The sequence below is a fragment of the Neomonachus schauinslandi genome, chromosome 16 (assembly GCF_002201575.2).
Source record: "Neomonachus schauinslandi chromosome 16, ASM220157v2, whole genome shotgun sequence".
NCBI lineage: Eukaryota > Metazoa > Chordata > Mammalia > Carnivora > Phocidae > Neomonachus > Neomonachus schauinslandi.
In genome coordinates this window covers 23,739,572-23,760,082 of record NC_058418.1, presented here as the reverse complement: position 1 = coordinate 23,760,082, position 20,511 = coordinate 23,739,572, and the positions used below count along the sequence as shown (strand labels likewise).

General features: G+C 37.4%; 1 protein-coding gene across 1 annotated transcript in view; it reads left to right on the top strand.

Annotated features, from left to right (window-relative positions):
* The window catches only part of ITFG1 (integrin alpha FG-GAP repeat containing 1), a 337,289-nt gene that overhangs the window by 89,144 nt on the left and 227,634 nt on the right, over positions 1–20,511 (top strand). The window contains exon 7 of the mRNA XM_021705838.2: positions 20,381–20,442. Within this exon, the coding sequence (XP_021561513.1) occupies positions 20,381–20,442 (62 nt within the window). The remainder of the gene's footprint in view (positions 1–20,380; positions 20,443–20,511) is intronic.

The window sequence follows — 20,511 nt, the reverse complement described above, 5'->3', positions numbered from 1 at the left end:
AAAAAATTAACTTTGAAAGACTAAAGGATCATGGTAAAGAAGCCATGGATTCTATGTTCATTATTCCCCTAGTGCTGGAGTTCTGCCGTTCTCATTGATCGGTAAACTTGGTCTTGGCTGGCTGTTCTCGCTAATCTTCTGGGGGAGGGACCTGTTGCTGTGGTTCCCAAATGTCTTTGCTGGAGGCAGAATTGTCCGGCCCTTGCTGGTTCAGGCTAAGTAATCTGCTCGGGTTTGCTCTGTGGAGCTTTTGTTTCCTGCAAGCTTTCCGTACAGCTTTGGTGGCTGAGAGTGAAAATGGCAGCCTCCCAATCTCCGCCCCGGAGGAGCCGAGAACTCGGGCTCCTGCTCCTCAGTGAGCTCCCAGAGAAAAGCAGTCAATCACTCCCGTCTGCCCGGTCTCCGGCCGCTCTCCGTGCTCACCCGGCCTTTGAGGAAACGTTTATATCTCTTGCACACGACCCCGTGTGGAGTCTCCAAACCCAGCAGATCCCTGTGGAGCGCTTCCGTGCCACTCCTCCCGGGGGAGGAAGGGGAGTCTCCCCGGATCTGCCGCTTGTTGGGTCCCTGCTGGAGGAGCATCGGCCCAACTGTGCCGCGGATCACGGTTTATGGCAACTCCAAGCTGAGAGCCCGCGCCTCGGCTCCGTCTCTGCAGCTGGCTTCCCTACTCCAATACCTGGGAGCTCTGCCGCACTCAGGCACCCCCGGTCTTTCTGTGACCCCGAGGGTCCTGAGACCACAGTGTCCCACAAGGGTTCCCCCCCCCTGCTTAGCCACTGAAGCGATGTCCCTCAGCAGAGCCAACTTCTAAATGTTCCGATTTTATGCTCCGGTGCTCTATCACTTGCCAGAAGCAGCCGACGGAGGCCCCCTCCCCCGCCGTCTATCCTCCCGAATATCGCCTCGGATTCACTTCTTCGCACGTCTTACCTTCCAGAAAGTGGTCACTTTTCTGTTCAGAGAGTTGTTGCTATTCTTTTCTTCGATCTCCTGCTGAGTTTGTAGGTGTTCAGAATGGTTTGATCCCTATCCAGCTGAATTCCTGAGGCCAGACGAAATCCAGTGCTCCTACTCCTCCACCATCTTGCTCTGCCTAATTATACTTCTTGATAATAAATTGATAATTTATTGATAATGCATTAATAATAAATCCATTCATAATCCAGACCTATCATCACTACAGTCCTCCTATAACTCTTATCATCTTGTAAAATAGAAACTCTAACCACTAACTTATTCTCCTCTTCCCCAAGCCCCTGGCAACTACATAAGGTATTCTCCTTAGGTGTCTATGATTTTGACTACTGTAAGTCCCTCATGTAACTGGAGTCTTAAAGTATTTGGCTTTTTGTGACTGGCTTATTTTATATACTGTTATATTCTTAAGATTCATCCATGTTATAGCACATGTTAAAAATCCCATTCTTTTTCAGGCTACATAATAGTCCATTGCATGTATATGCCACATTTATCTCTTGATTGATGATGCTTAGGTTGCTTCCATGTTTTCGGTATAATGAAAAATGCTATTATGAACATGGGTGTAGAAACATCTCTTGGAATCCTTGTTTTTAATTCTTTTAGGTATATACCTAGGAGTGGAATTGCTGGATTCTGTGGTAATTCTATTTTTAATTTTTTGAGGACCTGCCCTCACACCACCTTTACCATTTTACATTCCCACCAACAGTGTACAAGGGTTCCAGTTTCTCCTCATGCTTGCTGACATCTGTTTTGTTTTTCTCCACAGTAGCCGTCCTAATGTGTATAAAGATATTTTGTTATAGTTTTGATTTATATTTCTCTAATGTTTACTGATGTTAAGCATCTTTTTATGTACTTATTGGTCATTTGCATATTTTCTTTGGAGAATTGTCTATTCAAATCTTTTGCCCTTGTTTAATCAGGTTTTTTTTCTTGTTGCTGTTTAGTTTTAGTTTTTTATGTGTTTCAGATATTTCTCCCTCATCAATACCCTGATTTGCCAACATTTTCTCCAATTCTGTGGGGTGCCTTTATACTCTGTTGATACTGTGTGATGCAAATTCTTTTTTAAATTTCTGTGAAGTCCGATATGTTTGTTGTTTTATTGTTGTTGTTGTTGTAACATTATTTTCTTCCAATCCAGGAACATGATGTGTGTTTCCATTTGTTCATCGTAATGATTTTTTATCAGGATTGTTTTATGGTTTTCATTGCACAGGTCTTTTACCTCCTTGGTTAACTCCTGAGTATCATATTCTTTTGATTCAATTTAAATGAAACTGTTTTCTTAATTGCGTTTTGGGATTGTTCCTTTTTAGCGTATGGTAATGCAACCAACTTCTGCGTGTTAATTTTGTATCCTGCTACTTTGCTAATTTATTAGTTCTAACTTTTTTTTGGAATATTTAGGGTTTTGTACAAATAAGATCATATAATCTGTAAAAAGAGATAATTTTACTTCTTCCTTTCCAATTTGAATGCCTTTTATTTCTTTTTCTTGCCTAATTGTTCTGGCTAGAACTTCTAGTACTTTGTTAAAAAGAAGTAGTGATAGTGATCATCCTTACTTTTTTCTTCATCTTAGAGAAAAAGCTTTCAGTCTTTCACCATTGAATATGATATTAACTGTGGCATTTTCATATTAGGTTTTCTTTATGTTGAAATAGTTTCCTTCTATTTCTAGTTAAGTGTTTTTATCATGAAATGGTGTTGAATTTTGTCAAATGCTTTTTCTCCATCATTTGAGAAGACCATGTGTGTTTTTCCTTCATTCTGTTAATATGATATGTGGAACCATCCTTGTGTTCTAGAAATAAATCCCACTTGATCATGGTGTACAATCTCTTTAGTATGCTGCTGAATTTGATTTTCTGAATTTTCTTGAGGACTTTTCTATCAGTTTTCATGAAGGATATTGGCTTGCAGTTTGGTTTTTTTTCCTGGCAATCTCTTCGTCCAGCTTTGGTACCAGGGTAATGCTGACCTCATAGAATGAGTTAGAAAATGTTCCCTCCTCTTCAGTTTTTTGGAAACATTTGAGAAGGATTGGTATTAGTCCTTCTTTAAATGTTTAATAGAATTCACTAGTGGAGCCATCACATCAGGGATTTTCTTTGTTGGGAGATTTTTGAATATTGATTTCAATTTATTATTAGTTATAGGTCTGTGCGGATTTTCTATTTCTTCATGACTTAGGTTCATACTGCTCTCTTATAATTCTTTACTTTCATAGACATGGTAGTAATATTCTCATGATCATTTCTGATTTTAGTAATTTGTGCCTTCTCTCTTTTTTCTTGAAGTCCATCTAGATAAAGGTTTGTCAATTTTGTCCATCTTTTCCATGAACCAACTTTTGGATTCATTGATGTTTTCTCTAATTTTTGTTCCCTATTTTGTTTATCTCTTCTCTGATCTATAGTATTTCCTTTCTTCTATTAGCTCTGGATTTAGTTTGTTTTTCTAGTGCTATAAGTTGTAAAGTTAGGTTATTGAGATTGTTTCTGTTTTTTAACATATTTATAGCTATAAATTTCTCCTGTAGCACTGCTTTCACTGTGTCCTATAAGTTTTATAATGTGTTTTTGTTTTCTTCTTCACAAATTTCTCTTTTGATTTCTCTTTTGATCCATTTTTTTAATACAGTGTGTTTAATTTCTACAAATATGTGAATTTTATAATTTTAATTTTATTGTTGATTTCTAATTTCATGCCCTTGTATTCAGAGAAGATACTTTGTATGATACCTGTCTTTTTAAATCTTAAAAGAGTTAATTTGCAGCATAACCTATAGTCTACTAAAAATGTCCCATTTGTACATAAGAAGAATATGCTGTTGTTGTTAGTAACATGTTCTGTACATGTGTTAGATCTAGTTGGTTTATTTTGTTGTTCAAGACATTTATTTCATTATCTTCTGTCTGGATGTCCTGTCCATTATTATAATGATATATTGAAGTCTCCAACTATTATAGTAGATCTGGCTATTTCTCCCTTCAGTTCTGTCAGGTTTTACTTCTTATTTTGAAATATGAAATACTTCATATATATGGTAAATACCCCAAAAACACAGATGTAGTGTAAAGAAGTGTCATATGCACCCCAATATTCATAGAAGAAATATCCACAATATCCAAACTTTGGGAAGAGCCAAGATGCCCTTCAACAGATGAATGGATAAAGAAGATGTGGTCCACATATACAATGGAATATTACTCAGCCATCAGAAAGGATGAATACCTGGGGCGCCTGGGTGGCTCAGTCGTTAAGTGTCTGCCTTCGGCTCAGGTCATGATCCCAGGGTCCTGGGATCGAGCCCCGCATCGGGCTCCCTGATCCACGGGAAGCCTGCTTCTCCCTCTCCCACTCCCCCTGCTTGTGTTCCCTCTCTCACTGTGCCTCTCTCTGTCAAATAAATAAATAAAATCTTTAAAAAAAAAAAAAAAGAAAGGATGAATACCCTACTTTTACATCAACATGGATGGGAGTGGAGGAGATTATGCTAAGTGAAATAAGTCAAGCAGAGAAAGTCAATTATCATATGGTTTCACTTATTTGTGGAACATAAGGAATAGCATGGAGGACATTAGGAGAAGGAAAGGAAAAATGAAAGGGGGGAAATCAGAGGAAGAGACAAACCATGAGAGACTATGGACTCTGAGAAACAAACTGAGGGTTTTGGAGGGGAGGTGGTGGGGGGATGGGTTATCCCGGTGTTGGGTATTTAGGAGGGCACACACTGCATGAAGCACTGAGTGTTATACGAAAACAATGAATGATGGAACACTACATCAAAAACTAATGATGTATTGTATGGTGACTAACATAACATAATAAAATAAAATTAAAAAAAAAAAGAGGGCACCTGGGTGGCCCAGTCTTTAAGCTGGCTTCGGCTCAGGTCATGATCCCAGGGTCCTGGGATCGAGCCCCACATCGGGCTCACTGCTCCTCTCTCTCCCATACCCCTGCTTGTGTTCCCTCTCTCGCTGTGTCTCTCTTTGTCAAATAAATAAATAAAATCTTTAAAAAATAAAGAAATACTTCATATTTTATTTCACATTTTGCTGGTCCATTATAAGGTGTGTAAATGTTACTGTTATATCTTCTTGCTGTATTGCACATTTTAAGAATAGATAATGTTCATGTTTATTTTTTTATTTTATTATGTTAGTCACCATACAATGCATCATTAGTTTTTGATGTAGTGATCCATGATTCATTGTTTTAGTATAGCCATGTTTATTTTTTGAACCTTTTTTTGATGTAAAGTCTATTTTGTCTAATATTAGTATAACCACTCCTGCTCAGTTTTGGTTATTATTTGCATTGAATATGTTTTTCTATCCTTTTACTTTCAGTTCTTTTGTGACTTTGGCTCTAACGTGAGTCTCTTGTACAGCATATCATTGTGTCATATTTTTATTCATTCTATGAATCTCTGCCTTTTGATTGGAAAGTTAATCTATTGACATTTAAAGTAATTACTGATAAAAAAGGACTTAGTTCCACCATTTTACTGTTTGTTTTTTTTATATGAGTTACAGCTTTTTTTGCCTCTCATTTCCTAAATTACTCTCTTCTTTTGTGTTCAGTTGATATTCTGTTGTGGAATATTTAAATTCATTTCTCTTTGTTTACAGTTTGTATCTGTTTTGTTGTGGTTACCATGGTGATTACATTTAACATCCTAAAGTTATAATCCTCTAATTTGAATTTATATCAGTAACTTCAAAAACATAGAAAAACTCTGCTCCTTTACTGCTCTTTTCTTACCCCTTTAAGTTGTTGATCTCACAAAATTGCATCTTTATTATGTGACCAAAAATATAAATTAATAGTTCTTGTAAATGCATTAGTCTCTTAAATTATATAGAAAATAAAATATGTTGTTATAAACCAAAGTTACGATGGTACTGGCTCTTAGAAAGATGACTTTTTTCACAATGTAGTATTCTTTTATAACATGTAAAAAAAAGTGGAGTTACAAACCATTGTTTAAAGCACTAGCTTATTAAAAAATAAAAATGTTAAAAAATTAAACGCTAGCTTGCATATAATTGCTTCTGTATTTGTATTTACTAATATCTTTATTTCAGCATATGGCTTCAGGTCACTGTCTAGTGTCCTCTCATTCCCCCCTGAAAGACTCCCTGAAACAGTTTTTTCAGAGTAGGTCTAATGTTCATGAACTTCCTTAGCTTTTATTTATCTGCATGTCTTAGTCCTCCCTCACTGTTGGACAGTTTTACTGGATACAGGATTCTTGGTTGACAGTTTTTTTTCTTCTAGCATTTTGAATTTATCAGGTGTGCTGCCCTTTTGGCCTCCAGTGTTTCTGATTAAAATATTTTAATATTATTTAGGATCCTCTGTATGTGATTAATTGCTGTCAAGATTCTCTCTTTAACTTTGTCTTAAGAGTTTTGATTATAATGTCTTGGTGTGGCTCCTTTTGAATTCATCTTTTTGGGAGTTCATTGAACTTGGATATTTATATTCATGTATTTCATCAAATTAAGGAAGTTTTTGGCCATTAGTTCTTCAGATTTTCTCTCTGCCCCTTTTCCTTCTCTTTGTGAGATTTCCAGTGTCCCACAGGCCCCTTAGGGACTATGCCCTTTTCTTTGGTCTCTTATCTCTCTGTTCCAGACTCAGTAGTTTCCAGTGTCCTTTCAAGTTCACTGCTTTATTTTTTCCTCAGTCTGCTAAAATCTGCCTTTAATTTCCTCTGGTGGATGTTTCATTCATTTACTATACTTTTTCACTCTAAAATTTTATTGTGGTTTCTTTTTAGGTTTTCTGTGTCTTTATTAATATTTCCATTTTGTTCAAACATTGTTTTATTGACTTTCTGCACATCTTCCTATAGTTCTTTGATCATCTTTAAGATGATTATTTTAAAGTCTTTGTCTACTAGATCTACCACCAGGTCTTTTTCAGGGACAGTTTCTGTTGATTTTATTTTCCTTTGAATGGGCTGTACTTTACTTTTTCTTTGTATGCATTGTGATTTCTTAGTGAACACTGGACATTGGAATCTAATAATGTTTTAACTCTTGAAATTAGATTCTCTCCCTTCCCCAGAGCTTACTGGTTGTTGTTTATTGGTTTTGACTGTTGTAGGCTCTCTCAGTGCCAAGAGTCAACATGAGGTATAAACTTAAGGTCTTCTCAAGTCTTTTATGGGCCTGTGCCTTTTCCTGAGCATGTGTGGTCATTCTAATTTTTCACATATATTCAGTTGCTCTTTAATGTCCTCATCTTTAATGTCTGGTTCCTAAATTGGGAAAAAGAGAAAAATGGGGGTCAGGAGACCAGCTCTTTAAGTCCCTTGGAAGTTATTTCAGCTGGAAGTGGGGGGTGCAACAATGGAGAGGTGCAAGAACAATGGCTGCCATCCTGTTTGCCTGTACCTCAGAAGCAGCAGTCAGTGATCAGAGAACAGATCCTCAGTATTTGGAGGACAAGGTCCCAGCTTCTTCACACTGTGCTGATACTGCTTCAGGAGCAGGTGCACACTGCCTTCCATGACACTGGGGATGAGGGGTGGATGGCTGATACTAGGAGCTAGGAGCTGAAATAGACCAAAATTAACTGTAGTTTACCATCCATGCCTTCCTCTGGAAATTGTAAGGCCTTTCATAGACTATAGAATTCCAAAATATTTACATGAGGCAGATTCTGCCAGTGCAGTTGTTGTCTTGGTGGGAAGACAGATTCTTGGTGCTTCCTACTCCACCGTCTTCCCAGAATCCTCTCGTCTATAGTCACTTTTTTTTTAATATAGACTTTCATTTTTATCTTTTTTTAATTTTATTTTATTATGTTATGTTAATCACCATAGTCACTCTTAACTGTGAATGCACTTGAAAAGATCAATCCTATAAGCACTATAATAAATAAAACTTGCCTCTTTCCTCTTAGCCTCTCATTCTTGCAGGATCTCTCCAGTCTACCAAGGACCTTCTCTTGAGCTCTCAGAACATTTTGACATCAGCACAGCCCTTTGTATAGCGTATTGTGTGTGCTACATATTATTACACTACTAATTATCTAATTATGCTAGAGGAATAAAGGCTCAGGCAACCTGAAGTATGATGTAGTCAGAAAAGGAGCAGGTACATTAGATAGATGTGTCCTTGGCTATTGTTAGAGATCCAGGGAACTCTGGGGACCAGGTGACCTTTCATATTACTTCCTGAGCATCTCAGCTCCAGTTGTCCTAAAATGACAGTGCTACTACTTTTATAGCTCTGCTTCTCTCTATGTATTGTTTATTTTCCCTCCACTGGTCAGCTGATGTTGTTCCTCAGAGGCTATGACTTTGGATGTGTGCACAGTCACCCTGGATGACAGTAGTTTTAGTAGGGCTCTTTTTGTCTCTTTCCCTGATCACACTCAACTGTTAGGCTAACTACCAGCTGATCGCTCTGTTATTTTCAACGATACCTTGGGCATAAATTGCTCCATAGTCTGATATAATTAAGTTGGACTCCTTTGCAGGTTAGTTTTTTAGGTCAGTGTTTTAGGTTATTTAGACCCCAGGCAGGTTCTTATTTCTTCTTTCCTTAGTTCTCTCTGCTAAGCTATCCAGTCTGTGGTTTAGGATATTTCTTTCATGAAGCTGACAGCCTCCTCTAATTGCTTTTCTTTCATTGGTTTTGAGTTTGCCCTTAGGCTTGAACTTCCAACTTTCTGTTTCAAATAGAGTCAGTTCATTAGACAAGAGTTTGGGAGCTCTCTGTGTAGAGCCTCCCTCTCCTCCTAGGTAAAATCCTTGATCCATGGCTCCAAACCTCAGAGCCAGGACAGTGATGTACTTCTTTGCGGGACACACCTGCTTTAGGAGAGCACGGGTTGAGGGTGGTAGCTTCTGATCTTCTTGGCTTACCTCTCTAGCATGAACCAACAGCCTACAAATGAGCTAGGATGCTGATGATCAGCACACCACTATTTTAAATGTGTTGTGTCTAAGGAAGTTCCTCCATCCTATGAGTGGGGGCTGAGTTGAAGAAGAGAATCCCTGATATCTCAGCTATACTCGCTTGAAATTTAGCCTCTGCAACACATTGCTGGGGGAGATGAATGCTGGCACCTGCCTCTCCCAAGAACATGCCATAACCCTTAGTTACTCTAGAAGAATAGATTGCTATAGAGGAATATAGTTTGATTCATAGCTGGGGAGAAAGGAACCCTCTGTTTTCGCTGTACCTGCCTAAAGCAGAGTTTCAATCACACTGAGCTGGGAGGAAAACAGACAGAGCTGATTGTGGTTCTTATGCCACAGATTCTCACTGTTCTTACTGAGTTGTTTTTTGAAGGGATGTTTCTCCATCTGCTATAGGCTTTTACAACAATGTCCAGAGACTTAAAGTGGGTTTTTTTAGATGATTTTTCCCAGTTATGCTTGTTTCCCTGGGGAGCAGGTCTGTGGCCCTAACTCTTCATGCTGCCATCCAAGGATGGAACTTTCACATTTAGTAGGCATTTGCCAACCTAAAAGGAGCCCATGCTAATGCCAAATTGTGATTTTTATTTAAGTCTATGGGCTTGAATTTAGTTGTTCACATTTTCTGGTGGGGTTTTTTCAGGATGAAGTTTTATAATGGATGCTATATGGGATTATTCTGGCATGTTAGAGATTGTTCTGTAAGTAAATATGACAGATTTACAAAACATCATTAGAACTTCCCTATCTGGTTTAGCAAGCTTTCCTTTTTTTATTTTTGGCACAGTGTTTTAATTGGGTTTTCAGTTTCAAATGATGAAGTTCTGATTCTCATGTTAGGCCCTTTGACATTAAAAAAGAAAGGTTAAATCTCTTCTCATTGATGTGAGCACTCTTAACATGACCTATAAATAACATTCTGCTATTATAACAGACAGAGAAGACAGATTAAAAGAAGGCTAATTAGAGGTTTAATAGACACTATAAGGTTTACTATTTGCATTACAGCTGTCTACTTTTCATATCATTAAAGATGTACTTTTGGAGTTAACACTAAGTTTTTAAAATTATTTCATGTAGCTATTTGAAAGGAAGCTTTAATGCATTTAATATGCATTTAATTTTTACATTTAATCATACTGTACTTGTTTCTGCTTCATGAGAAATAATTTGTAATGTCACATCTGAGGTGTGGGGACTTTAATCAATTCCTTATTCTTGAGGAAATTATTTCCTTCTACAGAATTTTCTTTAACTTCAGATTTTGTGTAGCTGGAATGGGTATATGAGCAGTTTTTATAATTGTCAAGTGTACTTGATGTGTACATTACACCAGTAAGATAAGCTTTGCCTAATACTTGTTTCTGAATGAGGGAGAGGCCATGAGTGTGTCTCATTATTTTAATCAGTTGCTTTAACCTGAAGTTTCTTAATGATTTCATTGTTTGGTTTTAACTTACTCTGTATATGTGGAGTTTTATATGCTATAAAATATCATGTGTTGATAGTATTAGCAAGCCACTGATAAGAGTATTAAATAACTTCTGAAAGTAATTACCTGTTAAGATTCTGACCACACAAACATCACCTTCTTGTGAAGCCCTCCTCAAATTCATCTAAGCAATATCTCTGTCAACTCATTTCCCATCACACATGGTCATAATTCTAGCAGAGCCATTGCCACATGGTATTTGTCCATTTTCACATCTGTCTCCCTCACAAAGTTCCTCAAAGGAAAGGAGCATGCCTCATTTGTATTTATCTAATACCTAATTGAGTGCCAAGCACATAGGAGGTGCTCAAAAGATGTTGAACGAGTGGGTGGATATGATATGGAAGAAATCTTAAAGATCATTTAGTTTAACCACATCATTTTATAGGCAAAGAAATGAAGCCCAGAGAGGTTAATGCTTTGCTTTACTTTTTCCAACTTATTGGAATTTATTACACTTGAAGCATTTTATCACTACATTGCTCTAGATTTAGCAAAAACATTCCGTTCCAGGATGTTCCAGAAATGTGAGGCATAGAAACCATATAGACGGATTCTCTCATTAAGGCCACTGTTATCCTAGTGTATAGGAAGTTCCTCTCTGGTGCTTAGAAGGAGACTGACACCAGGTAAGAAGAAAAGCAGCACACAAATCAAGAGTTCCGAAACAGGATGGGGCATAACTGCCTACTGTTAGAAGTTTGCTTTTGAGTGACTATGAGTTTAAATCATTTTTAAAAACTTGTTTTGTATGCTAAACTGCCCTGCCCATGGATTTACAGGAGGAATAATCTGCTAAACTTTTCTGACCATATATATTGCGTTTGCAGTTCAGTCTGACATAGCCATTGTCAGAGAGACCAACAGCTGCTACTCATAAATTTTAGAGCATTCATCACCTTGATTGAATCATGCCACTTGAGAAATAAATTACTTTCAGGTTGAATTTTATTTTAAATGTCTAGCCACTATTTTTGTGAGTAAAACTGAGGTTTCTTCTCTAACCCAAACCCCCTGAGTGGGAGCCCATCATGTAGTGAAAATTAAGAATTCTATTCAAAATGAAACAACTCAGGAGACAGAAATGCATAAAATATACAGTTAAGGTATGCCTCTCCCAATTGCTCAACAGCTGCCTACACAGCACTAACATGGCATGTTGGATTTTTGAATTCTTATTTCCTCTGGATAAAAAGATTGTTAACAGGGGCGCCTGGGTGGCTCAGTCGGTTGGGCGACTGCCTTCGGCTCAGGTCATGATCCTGGAGTCCCGGGATCGAGTCCCGCATCGGGCTCCCTGCTCGGCGGGGAGCCTGCTTCTCCCTCTGACCCTCCCCCCTCTCATGTGCGCTCTCTCTCTATCTAATTCTCTCTTTCTCAAATAAATAAATAAAAACTTAAAAAAAAAAAAGATTGTTAACAGTCCTTTAACATCCTTAACAGTCCTTAACAGTCCTTTAACATCAGTGGAGAGTGACACACAATCTTTTTTTATTTCTGCTTCTACACATAAGTCTACACATAAGGTTGCTCTTTTTTTTTTTTTAAGTTTTTATTTAAATTCCACTTAGTTAATGGGATGCCTGGGTGGCTCAGTTGGTTAAGCATCTGCCTTCAGCTCAGGTCCTGGGATCGAGTCCCCCATCAGTCTCCTTGCTCAGTGAGGAGCCTGCTTCTGCCTCTGCCTCTGCTGCTCCCCCTGCTTGTTCCCCCTCTCTTTCTCTCTCCCTCTGACAAATAAATAAATAAAATCTTTAAAATAAATAAATAAAATTCCACTTAGTTAACATACAGTGTAATATTGGTTTCAGGAGTAGAATTTAGTGATTCGTCACTTACATACAACACCCATTGCTCATCTCAACAAGTGCCCTCCTTAATACGAATCACCCATTTAACCCATTCCCCACCCACATCCCTCCAGTAACCCTCAGTTTGTTCTCTTTAGTTAAAAGTCTGTTTCTTGGTTTGCCTCTCTTTTTTTTCCCCCCGTTGTTCATCTGTTTTGTTTCTTAAATCCACATATGCGTGAAATCATATGGTATGCTTAGCACAGTACACTCCACATCATTGCAAATGGCAAGATTTCATTCTTTTTTATGACTGAATAATATTCCATTGTATATATATACCACAACTTCATTATCCATTCATCAGTCGATGGACATCTAGGCTCTCTCCATAGTTTGGCTATTGTTGATAATGCTGCTATAAACATCAGGGTGCATGTGCCCCTTCAAATCAGTATGTTTGTATCCTTTGAGTAAATACCTAGTAGTGCAATTGCTAGTTTGTAGGGTAGTTCTATTTTTAACTTTTTGAGGAACCTCCATACTGTTTTCCAGAGTGGCTACACCAGTTTGCATTCCCACCAACAGTGTAAGGGGGTTCCCCTTTCTCCACATCCTTGCCAACATCTGTTGTTTCCTGGACACACAATCTTTTTATCCAGAGGAAATAAGAATTCAAAAATCCAACATGCCATGTTAGTGCTGTGTAGGCAGCTGTTGAGCAATTGGCAAGTATGACATCTTTATAAATTTGTAAATAAGACATAAGTGGAAATAGTAATAAAGGATCAGAATTTTGGAATGAAAGGGACTAATGGAAGTAGGTAGCCTTATTGTATAAACCAAATGGATGCAGGCTGACTTGACTGCCCTGAGAAAAAAACATCAGGGCAAATGCAGTTCTAAATCTGTGTTATAAAACCTTCATTCAAGTAAATTTACTTTGGAAAATATGAAAATCTTAGTGGTGATTAATGCCAAGTTCCTGTTCTCCAGTTCTTTCCATCATTAAGTGTTATCATCTCTAATGAATTCGTTACCTTCTGGAACATAGAGGACTCTTCTAGAAGATGAAGGGTCTTCTCATATTGGAATTTTAAATCATAATGTTTGTTCACCCATCAAAATATTACAAGATTGAAAACACTAAAACTGCCCCCAGGTTCCTTAAGACTCTGACCTCTTAGGAGTAGAGGAAATATGTGACTTCAATTGAAAGATATATATAAAACACTAGAATTCAAAATATTGCTGAGACTTTGAAGATCATTAACTTATAATTACCTTGATTACATTTCTCTTAAAAATTCAACATACAAGTTCTGAAAAATAAATTTCCCATAGTAAAAATGTCAGTGAAATACATCCATTCTTCATTTGTTAATAGTCCTCTTCAAATGGAAATTATAATCCCCTTAAACATTCAATTTTAGGGTCTTACTAGGCCTCCCTCATCATTTGCTGCCAGCAGTGTATTACTTAAAGTTTATTGTTTTCACCTGAGATTCTTGTATTCCTACCCAATCTGAAATAAATAAATCCAATCTTTTTTTTCACTTACAACAAAAGAACTTCTGATAATGATTTGACTGATGAGGGAACGTGGATATGGGAGTTGTTTCTTGTTTACCCAGGATTTAGGGCTTTCAGTCTTATAATGTGTGCCTGTGTTCCAGAATATGGTGTCTAAGTCTCTCTGTATCTTGTGTACACTCTCTTAAGTTTGAGGTAGTCCGAGCTCTCTGCCGAGTATAGTGAATCTTCATTTGGGGCCCAGTGCTTCAGAATGAGAAAAAGAAAGGGAAGGGAAGTCTAGATAGAAGGGTATGAACTTAAAAAACGAAATATTTGAGGGGCACCTGGGTGGCTCAGGCCGTTGAGCGTCCGACCCTTGATTTCAGCTCAGGGCATGATCTCAGAGTCGTGGGATAGAGCCCTGCATTGGGCTCCACATCCAGCGTGGAGTCTGCTTGTCCCTCTCCCTCTGCTCCTCCCCCTGCTCATGTTCTCTTTCTCGGTCTATTAAATAAATAAATAAAAATCTTTAAAAAATGAAATTGAAAAATGATTCCTAGAAATTTATACGTGTTCCTTAAACATTGTTTTGTGAATGGAGACCCATTTAAACAGGTTCCTCATTTCTTACTAAATTTAGTGCATCTGTACAGAATATGATTTGGGAGTATTATTTGACATAGGAATATAGGAAGTAGGGTTGGTTCTCTGCCCACAGATATGTAAGCAAAGCAGTAGCCTATCAGAGGTTTCAATCTAGTACCTGTGGCTAAAACTGGAGCCTGCAGAAATGTTTTTGGTGTTTTGCCCTTACTGCTTAACATATTTTGAATTAGATTTCAATATTTTTAAAATATAATTTTTCATATTTAAAAACTATTTCCATAACAATAATTGCCTGGAGCTAATTAGCTGATGTCTTCTTTGGTCAGTGATAGGTTCTTGTTGCTTCATCCAGGTCACTACTCCCCACCATCTCATCCATCCTGAGATCCATGGTCAGTTTTTGTGCTCTGTGACTTTTTATTGTTTGATCATCTTGATTGTACCAGGACCCATTAACTTATTTATGTCGGAGCCTCATGCCTTACAGCATGTGAGTTGATGACCTCTGAACTCTGCGTACTGCTGGGAAAGGGAAGACCCCATTTTCTTCACAACTTCAGCTGTCATGTGGACTTCAGTGTGCTTTTCTATGAGCAAGTGGAAGCAGGGAAAAGATACTTTTATTCTACACACTTATGCTCATCTTTGCTAATATAACCAGACCTAAGAAAGACTGGACAGTACTATAGAACAGATGTAAACATGAGCTTGGCATGTCCTCCGGGCTCAAGATTAAAACAGCACAAACTGTGAGACTGCTTTGAACCATTCTTTGTGGAAATACCTGAAGCTTCCAGAAAATACTAAAAATGTCTTATAAACTGTATTTTTCCAAATGAACCATGATATTTACTCCCTTGGAAATATAGTGACTTTCATCATTCAAGGAGAATTTCTTCATGCAGGAATTCTAAATGACATTATGAATACTTTTTAAAAAGTTCCATCAGAATTTTTTTTTCAAACATCAAGACTTCACACTGAAAGGATACAGTGCTGGAAATTACAGTTTTTAACCTCTTCCTTCCTGCACAGCATATCGAAAGGGTGTTAGGTGCCCATTACCATCTAACTTTAAACTTTGATCACAATCATAAAGCTTTGTTTGGATTTTTCCTAACATGGTTTAGTTCGCATAGTCAAACTTCCAATTTTAGTTTTTAGGACTCCTAAGTGGGCTTCCTTTTGATGCCAACTTTAACCAGAAGGCTTTTCATTTGAAGGGAAGGCTGTGCAGCATTTGGTAGTGTTTAAAAATGCAGTAGCTTAATCCTTTCAAGCTATGAATGGAGATAATGGAAGCAATACCATTTAATGTTTTTGTATACACTTACTTAACTATGTGTCTGTATTTTCTGGGGAAGAAAGTGCATGTGCATTGAATAGTTTCACTATTTTACTTGTTACAAGACTCTAATGAAAAAGGATTTAATTGAGTTTGGGGTTTATATCCTAAATTTTTCACTAACTCATGATATGATCTTTTGTTGAGGATTATTTCTTCAGGTGAATACCAGTGATCTCAGCTATCATCATACTGTTTCTATTAGCATTTTAAAAATTTAGTTTTCAAGACAGGAAGAATAAACCCATATTCAGAGTATGGTCTACTCCTGTAAAGTGAATTGCTGCCTCTTCTAGGATGGAAGGGATCCAATGTAATCACCTTGCCAACCCCAGCTCTTTATTCTACCCCACCCCACATCTCATTCTCCCTGCCCCACCCCTTACCCCTATCTTGTTCAAGCACTCTCAGAATATAGTCTCATGCATACTCTCCTGGCTCCTGCCACTACATGTTAGCTAGGTCCTGGACTTAATTCAGGCTATAGTTCCTTTTTCCCTTATGTGTACATCACATTCCTGGCCAGGTTATTTTGTAACTTAACCCCACTTTGTGACCTAGTGGTCAGGAGAGAAGATGAGACAAACTGTAGGAAATCTGGAGCATGTTGCCCAATGGTAGCAGAATCTTCTCCATCATCTTTAAACAAGAGAGAACACTAGCCTTTAGGGAAAACATCATTTTCAAACAGGAGTGAATATCAGCCTTTAACAGTGGAGAGTGGGCCACTTATGCAAGCTTTGATGGCTCAGGTGAATCTGAGGGTGAAAGACTTTCAGATTCATCACCCAGATGTTCCTAATTCATGAGTCAAGTATCATTCTTTCCCAGTTAACATAGCAGACCGGCTTAGGCTGAGAATTTAACCTTCTTGGGAGATCTTCTATTCTTACCATTAAATCCTGGTCTTAGTCTTCAGCTCATTTTTGCCCTCCTACTGCAGGAGATGAGAACCTCTTTAGATGCTACCCAAGAGGCCCTCTGACTTTCACACATGGCTTTTACTTTCTCATCAGTTGTGCTTAGCATTTGTGTCTCTCCGCTGTTGCTTCAAGTAAGCTTAGCAATAGCCATCTAATTCCATTGTGCTTATAGTTAGTGTTTATCTCATATTTCTCAAAAAGCCTGAAATACCACACCCACTAGTGCATTCCCTTCCACCAAAATAGCATCCCAATAATACCAGTAAAATATAGTATAGCTACCCGTGCACTGCTTAACCCCACTGAAAGAATCCTTATTAGCAGCCACTTTTGAGGTGATCCAACTCCAAAATCTTAGTATTTGCTTTCTCAGTCACTTTTGGTATCAACGGTTGTAGGTGGCATTTCCTGGGAAACAGACTCTGAAATGGAAACCAGTGTGCAAGAATTTTAATTTTAGGGAGTGCTCTTGTAGTCAGTACTGCTGGAGGAAATGGGAAGGAAGCAGATTGGACTATGATTTAGTGTCAAATAAAAGCCTTACCAGACCTTGGGCTTCTGAATGTGCTGTGGCCCTGCAGAGTTGTCCTGAGTGATGGTGGTGGGCTGTAGCCTTTATTTCTCTGAACTGACCAGTTATTGAATGCAGGCTAGTGCAGAAAGGGATGAACCTTTGGCAGGGCAGCTCTTCTCACCCAAAGCTGTTTCAGAAAGGACAACTGCATAGGGCTGTCTGCCAGCTGCATTTCCAGCAAGCTGAAGGAATAAGTCTTTCATGAAGAGGAGGTCTGGGTGGCATGTCACAGCATCTGTTACAGTTTCATTGGGTACATTTCCTTTCATTATATTGTGTGAATTACTCTTACCCATGTAGGAGGGTGAGAACTTGGTTGCTTTATTGACTAAATTTTTTTTTTCTAGCTGTTATTTCATTCAAAGTCAGAGGCATGATTTCATCTTGAATTGTTAATTGTCTCTATTTCTCCACATAATGAATCATTTATTTTTTCTATAACCTTTTTACATAATTGAATTGTGAAATGAATTTTTTAAATCTGTTATACAAGGTACTTCCAATCCCTCATCTCACTTTACTGTATTTCAGAATCTTAATAAATAGCTTGTGAAGCTATGAAAATAGAGTCCGCAAACACTGTGGTTATAGTTGTTAAATTTTCTAACTATGAATGGAAGAGCAGAAAGCTCATAATTTATCACCCTTTATGCAAACGTATTGAGACTAGTGTAATGCCAACAGAAAAAAACACTTTGTGTTGTTTTTCCAGGAATGGTGATAGATTGTTGGTAACCACCCTCCCCTCCCTTCTAACTATCCCTGCTTGGTCATTCGTGGTAACAAAATAGCTCTTCCAATCCTACAAAGCTAGCTGGCTTATCAGGGCAACGAGCCTGTGATCCCTTGTCAGAAAGATGCCTCCTCATTTATTCTCAAATGCGTTCAGAATTTCAACACTGTAATGTTTTCAGTTTGAACAAGTTCACCTGTGTTATATAATAATAGTGTAATTGTCTGTCTTTCAGATACCTCAGAGCTTGCACTGACATGGCTCTAAGTGATTCTTAGAAATCTCTCTGGCTGGGGCGCCTGGGTGCCTCAGTCGGTTAGGTGACTGCCTTCGGCTCAGGTCATGATCCTGGAGTCCCGGGATCGAGTCCCGCATCGGGCTCCCTGCTCGGCAGGGGGTCTGCTTCTCCCTCTGACCCTCCCCCCTCTCATGTGCTCTCTCTCTCTCATTCTCTCTCTCAAATAAATAAATTTAAAAAAAAAAAGAAATCTCTGTGGCTGTTAATCCCTAATCACTTTTTTATGCTGATTACCCACATTTTCAGATAAACACTAACAGCTTTTGAACATTCCTAAGACAGGAGTCACTATAATCAGTCATACTTATTTTTAATGAAATACTCTAACATAAAACCCTTCTTTTCCCAAGACACTTTTTAAAGATGTAATGGAGTAACTATCTGTAGACAGTCCAAGCAAAATTGTAAGAACCACCATATATATATTACATAACTAAATACCATATATATACACGTACACTCTTATATATGTCTGTAGACGTGTATATGTGTATATATGTGGTATGTGTGTTTATGGTATCATTTAGTTGTAAAACAGTCATTCAAGCACATTATTTCCAAGTGCATAGAAACCACAGAGATACAAAAACCAATTAGGAATGACTCCTCCCCTCAAGAAGCTCAGGAAAGACAGATATGAAACTGGAATATCATAGGATCTGTAATAACCATGTGAATTGAGATATCATAGTGGAATAACAATGGAGGGAAAGCTATGCCTAGGGAGAGGAAGGGCCTCAGGAACGGTGGGGACGTCACACAGCTGTAACATAAAAGGGTACTACAGAGAGTCAGTTTCTTATGAGAGAGTAGCCAGAAATGAGCATGGAAACTTAGCTAAATAGGCTTCTTCACATGGGGAGAAGAGATCCTAGAAGAGAAGGAATGAGATCAAATTTGCATTTTTATTTTTTCATCATGCTGATGGCAGTGTGGAGGGTACATGGGAGAAGGAGAGGATGTTGGCTGTAGGTACATCATCTCACAAATCTCAGGTATTGTTTGGGAGTTTTCCTAGATGAGTATGGAAGTAGACATTTCATTGGGAGTGTGTGTTTGACAGAGTAAAGAAATTACCTTCATAAAAGACTACATTTGTATATCCACAGGCAAAGCATCCTTAGTGTGGTAAAAATAAATGCAGAGATTTGATATATTGGCAGAAAGAATAGTTCCACTTACTTGGAATCAGGAGTTTGAGTACAACTAATTATAACAATGAAGAAATTACTTAGCTTTCTGGGGATTTCTGTGAAAATTATTATAATTATTACATAAATTAGCTTCATTAAACTCATATGAAAGCTCTACAAAAAACACATTAAAATGTGAAGGATAGTTTTCTTAAACATATTTAATGGGGAAAAAAAAAACCTTTTCTTTAAAATAGTCATGGTCTACATATCACTCAATAATTTCCATTTTTTAAAGCACAGAAGAATGTTATTTTAATATTCTTATGAATCAGCTCATCATTTTGAAATTTTATGTATTTGCTAAGTAAAATTGCCATTATGCAAACATAATAAATACTGCTACTAGAATAGATTTGCAGTTCATCTGGCCTTTGTATTAATAGGATGTTAGATTTGACTGTCAACCTATTACTTTTCAACAAATTATATTAAAAATTTTGCACTTTCCAATAAAACAAATTTTGTTTAGTTGAACTATATGAAGATAATTCTACTATTCAAAATTTGAAATACAGTTTATTGATCATTTAACATGAGTACTAAAGATTTTGGATGTTATGATACTGTAATTTAAAATAATGCTTAAGCCCAACTATGATATATAGGGAAGCATAGCTTTTAGGTGAAAAAGCACAATGTGATTCTGATTTGAATATTTTGTTTAACATATAGTCTGCCTTAAAATACAAATGTGTAAGATAAAAAGGTTAGTACGCATAACTGCTCTTAAAAATAAAGAATGCTTTTGAGGGAGTAATACCAAATGCTCCCTTTAAATTCATTTTCCTTAATTGTACTAGTACAGGATCATCTGCTTTCTTTTCTTTGACAGGATCAAGCTCCTTAAAATATAATTTAAAATATGTTTAAGAACAACTCTATTAATAACTGTTTTTACATATTGCCTTTCTTCCTGTTTTAAATGTATACATCAGTAACAAAACTTACAATTCTATTATTTTCCTTCTAGATTTATTCCTTACGACATTGTCTGCCTCTAGTACCTTCCAGTTTGAGATATGGGAAAATGTGGTAAGAAATCTTTTCTTTGAAGCATTTTTAAATGATGGCTTTCAGTAAAAGCACACAATTTTAGAATAT